Here is a 12059-nt window from a genome sequence, read left to right as displayed (position 1 = left end):
TGATAAAGATTACAGTTTTGTTGAAATATGTAAATAACGACCAACTAAAATGAAGTCTTAAGAAATGTTTATTTCAAAAATTACATGATGAAAGCACTACATTACATAGTCACATTAAAGTTTTATTTGAAAAAAAGTTGTACAACATGTCTAGTAAGTGAAATATACATCATAGAGCTCATTTACAATAAAATACATTCAAATTTTTGTAAATTCATAAAAAGTGATTCATAAACACATTTAATCTTGAATATGAAAAGAAAATATAATAAATATTTTATTAAATGTGTACATAATTAAGATAGAGAAAGCCCAAGGAGAAAACTTCAAAGATAGGATGTGCTAGCGTACACGAGGTGTCAGGAATGATGGGATAGTATGAGTGGAAAGATTAAATGAAAAGTGAACATCACATAAACAAAATACCACAGAATCACAGATTCTCTCAAAGTTTAGCCTCTAAATATCAGGGGTACTGTGTAAAAGGGCGACGGTATTTTGTTCATAAAACTATAGCACAATTTTAAGACAGCTTTTTTAAAAGTATTTCTAAATAAGGGGAACAAAGATAAACAAAGAAATGGAAAGAAAGTAAAATTGATAAAGAAAGTTAGCAAAACAATGTATATTATTATGTATCTGAAAAAGTCGTCTGGACAAATGGTGAGCAATCTACCCTCCGTCCTACAAGGAAACACACTTTCTCCAGTGTTATTCTATGTGAATGAAGATTTTTCGACCAAGTGAATGCTGCTGTAAATACCATGGATATACAATGGTCACACACAAGTTAGATAACCTAATCCACATCACACCATGAAAAAAAAATTCTGCACTAGTATATGAAAAATATTTAAAACATTATAAACATGCAAATGGGTGCATATAATGACTGAAGGAACAATTTTGTTAGGATTGGTTGGTTGGTTGATTACAGTTTGCATTTATTATAAAACCAGAAGCAAATGGCAGTGTTGAAGATATTTTGCTGTTATTTTCATTGCAAATACATGATTTTTTTTACAGTCTCAATCAACAAAACAGAGCTACATATTTTCTAGGAAAATTCTCATATGAAATACTTTTGGGGAGGGATAGAAACAAAATAAAAGCCTATTTAAATCTACGTTCTCTTCATGCAACCAACAAGTTAACATTTATAGATTAGCTCAAATTTACTCAATTTAATTGTTTTCATGTCGTTTTGTTCTCAAAAACATGTTACAATGTACCAGTTTTTTTTTTCCAGTACACTTATACCAAAAAACATCAGTCAACCGTTTTTTCATGACGTACACACCATTTTACAAGTAAACAGCTTAGGACAAATACTAATATCACTTGAATACAGAAATACAAAACAATAAATTGAATATCATACATATAAAATATGAGGCCTAACATGTATATTGCACAATTTTGTTAAACCACAAATGGGGACTGATAACTATTTTGGTCAGTAGGGAAACATTCCTTTCTCCAACGGAAACAAGTCACTACGCAAAAATAAAATAAATCCCCAAACATCTAAATTATTAATTTGTATGCTGGACTGAATGCATCCACTCACAAGAAAGAACAACTCTACAATCATGACAACAAATCCCTCTTTATCTTTTTTTGTTTTTCTCATCAACAACACTCACTGTCAGGAAAAATGTCACAGATTTTGTGATTTGTCCCCCAGAGTATATGAGCAGAGTTACTGCTCATGATAAACTACTGGGATTATAAAGCCTTCTTTTCACGTAATGGTAGCTATTCTTGCTAATAAAAACCTCTTCTCATTGCACCGGTTTTTCTCTGCTAAATTCATCAAATTCCACAACACAGCTGTGCTGCTGTCATCAACATGATGACATCATTACCCTTCTTGACAGTCTTTATCAATCTTGAACCAACCATTTTATTTGACAATCTTTTTCAAAGCAATTGAAGATTATCTATGCCAAAAAAATATGATTGTGGGATGTGTTTCCCTGTAATGAATTAATAAGAATAAGAAACAACAATGAAATAAATGGCACAAATCATGAATATTCATAACACTGTGCATTACATTCCCCATCTATCTACTCATCTTCAGTAACACTACTTACATGCCATATCTAAACATAATGCTACTAACCAAAAGAATATATTACTCAACACAAAAAAAAATATCAACAAAGAGCAACAACTTGAATAAACTTGAAACTATGTTATAATGCAATTTCAAAAACTACTGCTATTCCAGCTGTTAAAAGTCTTGTCACAACAATCAGAAGATTCAGAAATACAGTTACAAAGTTTAAGAGAAATAGATGTACTAGCTGAATAAAAAATAATACATATTGTATTTAATTAAAGGGTATTAATTATAATCCCACTACCACATAGCATTGACTTTTTGGAATACAAAAATAATATTGTGTTTGTTTTTATTGTGTGTAATTTCTAATGCAAAAAGTCATAAATTCTAATCTACATCATTTTTAAATTCTGGTGGTGAAACGTAACATCACATCATGGTGAGCCGACTCTCATGTTGGCAACCAATGTCACCCATCATGCCTCTCTCAACAACGACTGGATATGTATACAAACACAGAGAAGAGTTCAATCTGAAAATCCTCTTCTACTGCCCTTCAAACCGTTAGAAATTCCATCACAATCTAGGAGTGTGTGAGAATGTTCTGACTTTACGTTCAACTACTCTGTAGATAAAAACTTGACACCCAAGACCAAAACCTTTACATTTACAGACAAAGAATTATAGAAGCCAAGTCCAATTTGGTAACATTTCAATTGCGAGAGATCATCAAAAAGAGAAGAGAATTGGAAAAAGGGGGGAGAAAAATCACAAGGTGATTGCTATGCATAAAAATGATAGGAAACTGGTGACCAATCATCAAAAATTGGTTAAAAAACTTTGTTAAGAAGATCTTAAAACATGTTCAGTACTGAGCATCTGAAACAAGGCTCACGACGCCTAAATCAGTGTTGTGTTCAATCTTGTAACCCCAGTTTATAGCTTGGTACAATCAAGCATTTTGGTGATTTTTTGCCATGGGGAAAACAGAAATGATGGACACTGAAGTCCAAACACACACTCTATCATACAATTGGAAAAAATCTCTAATAATTTTGTGTGTCTATTTGTTAGGGGGTGCTGGCTCTGAGCGATGGAGGTGAATGTTTTGCCATTTCCCATCCTTTCTCTGCCAAACCCTAGTTTCTTCAGCCTTCCTTGTTTGTGGTATTCCATCCCTGAAAAAAAAAGAAAAAACAAGCATTATTAAATAAGCATATATTTCTGCTTCCTGAGCAATCCTAACAATGCTTTGCTCCAATCGCAAAGCATTCAATCAAGGGTACTTCAATTTCTTGGAATTAGCAAAAATGATGGGGAAATTCTTTGGTTGCCTTTCCTTCAAATCAACACCAATATTACACACTCACTTCAGTTATAAAAATCAACATTATTGCACAACTTTTATATCAATCCTTCCCTTTACATTTAAGACTAACCTGTCTATGTACTGTGTCAGCTTTACATAAGCTATGCACGCTGCATCATCTCCCAGGAGGTGAACAAGGGGATTTAGAATGCTTGTGTTCACTGGCTTGTTGTTCTTGGAAAACACTAATAAACCAAAAAAGACCAATATAGATCATTCTTATTTTCCAAGTCTTCATCATCTGAGCATCATGATTTTTAAAAAGCAAATCAATAATGTGATACCAAATGTAATATTGATTTTATTTGAACATTTTTTTTAAACAACTGATTATGATGAAACATACAACATATTTTTACCTCTTTTAATTTTTAAGTTTTATAGCATTTCCTTCTTACCATGATCAAAGTAAAATTTGTGGAAGTCCATTCCAACAATCATATTTCCCATGGTTTCTGGCTCAAAGCATGTTAGAGCAGGGTCTGCATATTTCCTAAAATACAAATTGAGAAAGCAAGATATACATGTAAGTATAAAACCTAGTCTGTCTGTATATATCGTTATGGAGAGATTGGGAGCTATCCACGAAGGATTTTTACATCAAACCCATCGCCAGCCATTTTGGATACCGTGGTTTCATCAATATTTGTTGAATACCAATTTTCGTTGATTTTGTTGTTAAGTTTATCCTTGAAATTAAATATTCATTGAACTGCAATTTCTACTAATATTTTGAATTGATAGGGTCATTGGCCACGAATTTACGTATCCTTGAAACTGTGATTTTTACTTTATCCACGAAAATTGATACCCTCGAATATTAATGAAACCACAGTAAATGATGGGGCCTTGTAGAAAAAAAAATGCTTACGTGTACTCTTCGTAGTTTCCGCTGGTGATTGCAGCAATCATCTGTTCTGTCAGTTTGATGATTTCCTGTTTTTTACCTGAAATACACAAGCAGGTGAATGTCTTAAACAGGCAGCAACCTTTTTATCCAATATTTACTCACTACTTGAACTACAGCGCACAAGATAAACTAACTTTGACAGCTTTGCAGCGCTCCAAGCTGGATATGTAAAATTCAAATAGTAAAACAAAACAAACAACTTATGACTGCATTTTACCCAATGTGTATTCTGTATAATCAAAATTCAGTCTTGGTGCCTACCAAATTCTACATGTTAGGGTACATTTAGTGAAAGTCTCATGCAAGGATTGAATGGGTTATCCAAAAAAAACAATTATTTTAGTCCTGAACACATCACTTCAAGTACTGTATTACAATTATCCAAAGATCTGTATTACAAACTGTGGTGCTAATGGAAACTTGAATGATTAACAGTGACAGTTTGTGAGTCCAGCATGAGTTGCTGGATAAGTAACCAAAATTCTGCTTCTAAATAAATTCTGAAGTCTTCGTTGTATGACAAAGAGTAACTAAATTGTGAAGACTAAAGAACAATATTTTTATCTCTCAATTTACAAACAAGAAAAAAGCTGTCAATGTGACAGCAAGGCGGGTTTTCTTTTGTGTGAATAGTATCCATAATTACTTTGTCAACCCTGAATTGATGAACGCTACCTATCCACAGAAACGGGGTACTCTATAAGCAATATTTTTGCCAGAAATAACTAAGTTCAACAGCTGGTATTTTTTTCATGTATTATCAGAAACAAAATCCTAGCATTATGCATCTCTCTGATATATGCACAATTGATCTGCAAAAGAACAACTTCTTATCTTGAAAACTGTAGAAGGAGTTATCCATACAATAAAAGGGTACCCTATATGAAATATTTTGCCAAAAAAAGTTGAAGTTCAACAGCTGGTATTTTTTCATAAGTTATCAGAAATCAAAACCCTAGCAATGTGCACATGCACCTCTGATATACGCACAATTGATCTGCAAAAGAACAACTTCCTTTCTTGAAAATTGTAGAAGAAGTTATCCATACACTACGGGTACCCTATATGCAATATTTTGCCAAAAATGACCAAGTTCAACAGCTGGTATTTTTTTCATAAATTACCAGAAATCAAAATCCTAGCAATATGCACACCTCTGATATATGTACAATTGATCTGCAAAAGAGCAACTCCATATCTTGAAAACTGTTGGAGGAGTATCCATACAATTAGGATACCCTTTTGGCAGCCACCTGCCCACTATTTTCACCATTTCAATAACTAGATATTTCCTTCGGAACCTATTAAAAATTATTTTTCTCCTTGTATTTCAAAAGTGAAAAACTATATTGAAATGAATATCTAATGATCTTGAAAGCAAACATTGTGTTTACTGTTAAATTCTATTTACTATGATGACTACAAACACACAATTCTATAAAGGAAGATGACCTTAGCCAAGCATTCTCAGGTCAGGAAGAGTACCGTTCCACAAGCAACACAGTTTGAGAGACAAGTTACTGTTAACTTCCTCTTATATTGTAGTGGATTAATGTCTTAATGGGTGATTAAGTTAGATCAGTATTCAATTTTGCCATTAGAATAGTTTTTCCATTAATTTTACTCTGTCTTTTTTTCTACTCTTTTTTTTTTTTGGTTGCATAAATTAATGCAAACACAGGACTTACGTTAAAATTTCTGCAAAGCAAATTAAGAAATATAATTATAGAATTTTATGCAAAGAACTGTAAGTTAGGATGAAAAAGTTAAGTAATAGTCAGATGTATTTTTTTCCTCCTAACAAATAATATGTCTATAACATTAACACTAAAATACAAAGAACTATGGAATCATTCTAATTCCAGGGGTTCAAATTTCATCAAAATCATGAGATCCACTGGTATAGTTGCATGCAGGAAAAGCCATAAAATTGCATTTGTATTAAAATTGGCAACCCACAAGAATTAAAAGATTCCACAGCGTATGTTTAAAAAATCTCAGAATTTTTCTCTATAAATAAAATGCATTATCAAATTAACTATGCATGACTCCAGCTTGGAACGCGGCTAAATTTAAACGTAGAATAAAATCAATGAACCATGATTTTAACTCAATGTCTACGTCTGCTGACCATTTTAACTACTTGTTTTGAAACTAGAACCAAAGATTTAATCAAATAATACAGTCACACAAAAAGTTGAATTCAGAAAGCAATGACCATCAGTGGTTGACCTGCCACAAAAGTTTTGATAAAAGAATTCCAAGAGGAGAAAAGAGGGGAGATACCAAAGCAAAATAAAATCGGGGAATAATTGTGGGAGGAAAAATCAATTTGAATATCTGCACCAGTGTTGTGTGACTTCTTATGAGGATAAGGGTATGACCTTGAATCAACCTCCTCCAATAAGACTTTGTTCATTAAGGTTAGGTAGGATGCACTGTGAACCCAATATAAGCTGACATATTTGTACCTTGATTGGTTTGTTAATACATGGAGCAGTGCAAAAAAATTGTCAAAAAAAACAAAACCTAAATAAAACAGACACAATGCAAAACGTCACAAGATACACAAACATCAAACAAGTCTTTGGAGTAGAATGTGTGTGTGTTCATTATACTCGTTTTTGTCATTTATGTGAAAATGATTTGATGTGATAAATTAAAAAGACTACAAAAGAAAGAATGGTCTCTAAATGGTGCTAAGCATCATACTAAGTCATATTAACAAAAGTCCGGATAAGCATTCTTCTGCTCCTTAATATTCTATGGTACAGTCAAACTTCGTTATCTTGATCTTGATGGGATTGTTTAAAAACTTCGAGATATCCAAGTATTCAAGATATCGAGGGTGAAATGCTTAAAAAATAAGTGGTTGGGACTTAGAAATCACTTCAACATATCCATTGTATTCGAGATATCAGTGTTCAAGATATCAAAGTTCCACTCTTCTTATTTTCACATCTAGTTATGATGATAAATTTTCAATCTCAGTCTTTTATTTTCTTACATTTCATTTGATCAAAGTAAGTAAAGACCTAGTCATAAGAGAAGAATGATCAGCATTAAAAAAAAAAGGTTTAAATTTTAGACATAAGCTTGAAAAAATTAACAGAGAGCATGATGAAATATTCTTAATTGTGTTAGGTTCACCTAAATTATTTTTAAAAACAAATATGATAGTGAATTTTCAAATTTTTATAATTCAATTTTTATTGTTACACCTCATTTGATTGGCTAAAAATTCATTGACATTGTATTACATAACCTGCCTACATGAATTTTCAAATTCTTATAAAACTAAAAGACCTGAGTAAAAATAAAACTCCTACAGACATGAACAACATGCAAAAAATAAAACAGAGTGCCTGTGTTGGCGTATATTAAGCACCCTCATTACTTACACAGCGACTTAGGTGAAGAGCATCCACTCTGCTCTTGAATCTGCAGCTCAGTAAGAGTTATTGCCCCTGAAGCATTTCAATGGAAGTCAAAATGTGTCAAATTATTTTAATTACCTATCATGTTGTTACAATTTATAATAAAGATTAATTGAAATTAAGCATTGCATTTTCTTCCTTTGATTTGATTTTTTAAAAATTTGTTGTTTTTTTTACTTTTTAGATACTTACGAAAAAATTAAACTGCCTTAGCTCAACACAGCAAAAATAATGATCATCACATGTGCAACAAGGAAAGACTCATCATAGTGTATTTATAGAACAGGTTAAACAAAAACATATTAATTAAGTAAAAATGGTTTTTCTTCACTGGTGGAACCACTATTTTAACTAAGAAGCCAACAAAGACATACACTAACACATGAAGCAAGCGAGTTAATAGAAGATCATTGGTGTTTGTATGGTTTTATTTTACTTTGAGGCAAAGGAGAACTCTAAAGCTTGTAGTCAAGGCCAAAATGCGGAGAATTTACCTAACGGTTGGCTCAAAATCTGTTTAGAATTACCTAGAACAGAAATTTTATAGATCATACTATGTTTGAAATTTCTGATTCTACGTTTTTCTGTCAAAGTCATTTCATTACTTTCTTTTTTTTTTCTCCAAAAATGCAATTGATCTCATTTTCATATTGATTTTTTTTTTTTTTTAATTAACAAACACTGACTCCTTTTTTATGCTATTTTCTTTAAATAACCTAACACAAAAAGGTACAGGTACACAGAGTGACAACATCAAGGTTTCCACACAAGAAGCAGTGCCGGAGATTTACACTCCTACATAATTCACACAATAATCCTCCCCTCAATTTTCATCTTTTTGCACCAGAGTATTATCAGTTATAACCACCTGGCAATAACACATATTCAAGATTTCTTCCCTAATATATGTTTAATATGTAATTTTGATGAAAATCCAAAAGTGTAAATGTTGCTATACATTTCTGTCATACTTTCATGTGTAATTTTATCAGGGGAATCTGGTAAGTGTATTCCAAGAACACTGACCATATATAGTCCCTATATATAATATGACTCATGTTTTTATCATCAGATTTGAAGAAAAAAAATATCACTGCATGATGGATAGAAAGAGAGAGAGAGAGGGCAAGAGAATTCTCAACTATAAAGGCTTGCTAACACAATATCAAAACCTAAGATATCTAGCAGAGGGCATTCAATCAACAGTTTGGGAGAAAAAGAATCAATGTGTCCACCTGCATGGTGGCCTCATATATTATCATGGTAGAGAGGAAATACACAATAGGTCCAAAGAAAAATAACTGAGTCTGAAAGGTCACAGGTCAAATACTACTAAATGCAGGAACACAACCAGCAGGAAGCTATACTTTCACTTTTGTCAGAAACTGAAAGTAAGAGATTTCATACTCACTGTCAATGTCAGCTTTTCCTAAGAGGTCAAGCAGAGAAGAAAGACACAGGTTCAGAGACATTGGATTTTTTTTTCTTACTTAGGTAAACGCACTTGCTCTTGTAGAAGCTGTCACCACATTTATAGAAGCCTTCCTGATTTTATTCCGCTTTTTTTGCTAATTACTTGCCTAGTAATATAATTTTGCTAGCCAGAACATTGTAATCGCAGAGACAGTTGGCATAGAGAAAATGCCAGATACCCTTAACTACCACCTGACTGCAGGCTCATATTGGCTTAACAGTATTTTTTTGAAGGTTAATCAACATTTAATTTTCGTTTAATTTTTCTCTCAAACAAGAGTTGAGCAGATCCTGAAAAACTGTTGGCAACACTAATTTTTTTTTTTACCCCTTTTGACACCTACCCCTAGTATCTTCGTCATCAATGGTGGCTTGACTGTCCGTGGATTCCTTAATGCCGTCGTTCTTTTTCACGATCAGACTTCGGCCTAAAAAACACACAAATTGATTTTTCATTTTCCCTGAAAATTTGCAATATAAATACAACTAATCTAATTTCAAACATCACTTTAGCATTTGTATTTGAATTATTAGGTATATTCAGTATTTCATGGAAAGATCAGAGCACAAGGAAAAAAAAGCTGTGTAAAAGATTTCAAGACCAATATCCATTGAGGATGCCACTATATGATTAGTTATATTGGCTTAAAAAAATTGTATTAATGATAAGAAAATTAGTATTATTGGACAGTTTTGATATAATCTGGCATGCAAAAATAACATTGCATTTGGTAGGACCTTTGAAGATATACAAATGGCATGTACTTTTATGAATTGATAAGTTTGAAATACATGATAAAGGTAATCAAAAAATCAAAATGTCTGCTGATAACTACTGCACTTATAACCCTCGTCTCCATGCATAACAGGTCTGAAAAAAAATTATACATATTGTATATCATTCAGTATTATAATAATCAATTTCATATAATTAAAAAAAAACTCCATCTATTCATTCCTATAAAAAAAGAAAATAACAGAGCTACATGCCTGCATCCATTTTTCAGACTTTCGAGAAAGATTCGTTCTCTTCAAAGACGTTTTTCTACAACAAGTGACTCATGACATCCAACATTACCCAACATGCTTTTTAACATCCTGTTTCACGAACTTGCACAAGAGACACTGTCCCAAAAAATCATCTCCTTGCTTATTAACCAATCTTAGCACTATAGTCCTAACTGTTGCTACCACTGACCTTGAAACCAACCAGTGATCCACTGGCAATTCATGCTGAATATTCCTACTCAGATAAATCATAACCCTACATTCTGACCTTTTCATGTGGACTGCAGATAAAGACAGCTTTTTTGGAAGAAGGCACAAATCGCTTTTGACAATGACTTAATGACATCAGCTGCTTAATCAATAGCATAAATGCCATAAAAATAAACGAATATCGGCAATTTGTTGTCTCTGGAAATAGACATAAATGGAAATGGGGCTGATGAGGAAAATTACAGTTATTTACATCGGTCTGTCGTCACAAGAGAAATGCCTCCCTTGACATGATCATGTCCGAAAATAATAATAAAAATTCATCATATAATTCATAATGCCAGAAACGGTTAATAATGTCCGCCTACAACACAAGTTCCAAGAAACTGGAGGTCTCTTGGCGACCAAACAAAATGGTGAGAGAAATGAGTTAGTGAACTCAATGTTAACTTGATGCTGACATTACCATGGTGTTGACCTAGTATGGTAAACTGTTCAGGAGACTATGCCGTTGTCCATCTAGGGAATTTCAGATCAGCATAATGCACAATATACATTGTATGTCACATTTCCACTAAACAAAACAAAATCAAAGAGAGGGAAAGAGCATGCAAAGCTAAACAAAAACAAAAAACAAAAACAAAAAACAAAACAAAACAAAAATCATCCAATCTAATACTGATAATGTTCAAAACTGAATCAAATGCTCAAGAAAACACAAAATGAAGATGGTGGGTTTATACCTGTGATATGCTAGTGAAAACTAATTTGATATCTTTCTCTCCAAACATTTTTTAATAATTTGCTCAATCATTTTAGCATTAGTATGTACAATTCATTCAAATCAAATGTACAAAAAAATGCAATTTAGTGCAGGTATATTTTTTTGGATTTTGTTTAATATATCATGAAAATATAAGTTCCAGCTTAGTAGTGCCATATATATCCTATTTCTATGATGATCAAAGTGATAAGTAAAAAATTTTGCTATTGAAAAAATATATATATTTATAACAATAAGATTTAATAAATAAGCTTTGCTAAATGAACTCGATTACTGATTTGGAGAAAAAGTAACATTTTTACCCCGACCCAAAAGGAAATGACCCCAAACAGAATCTATGATGGTGAGAGGAGGCCAAAAAAGATATGAAAGTTGTTTTTGTTTTCAAATGCCAAGCAAGCTAAATTCCAAACAGAAGAAAATAAAATAAAATGACAGAGAAGCTGGTTACAAGAACTATTATGGATGAAAGAAGCAGTGGTGGATCCATGTTTTGTTGTGGTTGTTGTTTTTATCTCTTTTATTTGTGGTGTACATACCAGGGTTTTTGTTCCACACTGTCAGAGAGGACACAAGTTAAGAAATTAGGAATTTGCACTGAAAGGTCATCACAAATTCATCAATATCTATACAATGTCTATAACAGCCAATTGTTTACCTATTGATCAAATGTTTGTGTTCTGAAGTAACTTTTGGGCATCCCTTAGGGAGTCAATCGAATTGCAATTCAAAACAGGGAGTTTCTGATTAGGGAATTGGTCCAAATCTAAAAACCATAATGTATTCTTACAGAATTC

At 32.4% G+C, this 12059-nt stretch overlaps 1 protein-coding gene across 12 annotated transcripts in view; it reads right to left on the bottom strand.

The window, feature by feature from the left end:
- Positions 1–52: 52 nt before the first annotated feature.
- Positions 53–12059, bottom strand: part of LOC105341112 (calcium/calmodulin-dependent protein kinase type II delta chain) — a 44634-nt gene continuing 32627 nt past the window's right edge. For 2 of the 12 annotated variants that reach the window (XM_066067599.1, XM_034456882.2), the window contains 8 exons: positions 9605–9688; positions 9199–9216; positions 8282–8314; positions 7752–7817; positions 4312–4387; positions 3839–3933; positions 3511–3625; positions 53–3249 (listed from right to left, as the gene is read on the bottom strand). In XM_066067599.1, the coding sequence (XP_065923671.1) occupies positions 3135–3249; positions 3511–3625; positions 3839–3933; positions 4312–4387; positions 7752–7817; positions 8282–8314; positions 9199–9216; positions 9605–9688 (602 nt within the window). In that variant the 3' untranslated portion in view covers positions 53–3134. Of the gene's footprint in view, positions 3250–3510; positions 3626–3838; positions 3934–4311; positions 4388–7751; positions 7818–8281; positions 8315–9198; positions 9217–9604; positions 9689–11801; positions 11820–12059 lie in introns of all 12 variants that reach the window. The other 10 variants (XM_066067600.1, XM_034456885.2, XM_066067601.1 and 7 more) reach the window with 7 other exon arrangements.

Source organism: Magallana gigas, chromosome 7 (assembly GCF_963853765.1).
Source record: "Magallana gigas chromosome 7, xbMagGiga1.1, whole genome shotgun sequence".
NCBI classification, from domain to species: domain Eukaryota; kingdom Metazoa; phylum Mollusca; class Bivalvia; order Ostreida; family Ostreidae; genus Magallana; species Magallana gigas.
Note: the sequence above shows the minus strand (reverse complement) of the source record. Positions and strands in the feature narration are given on the sequence as shown.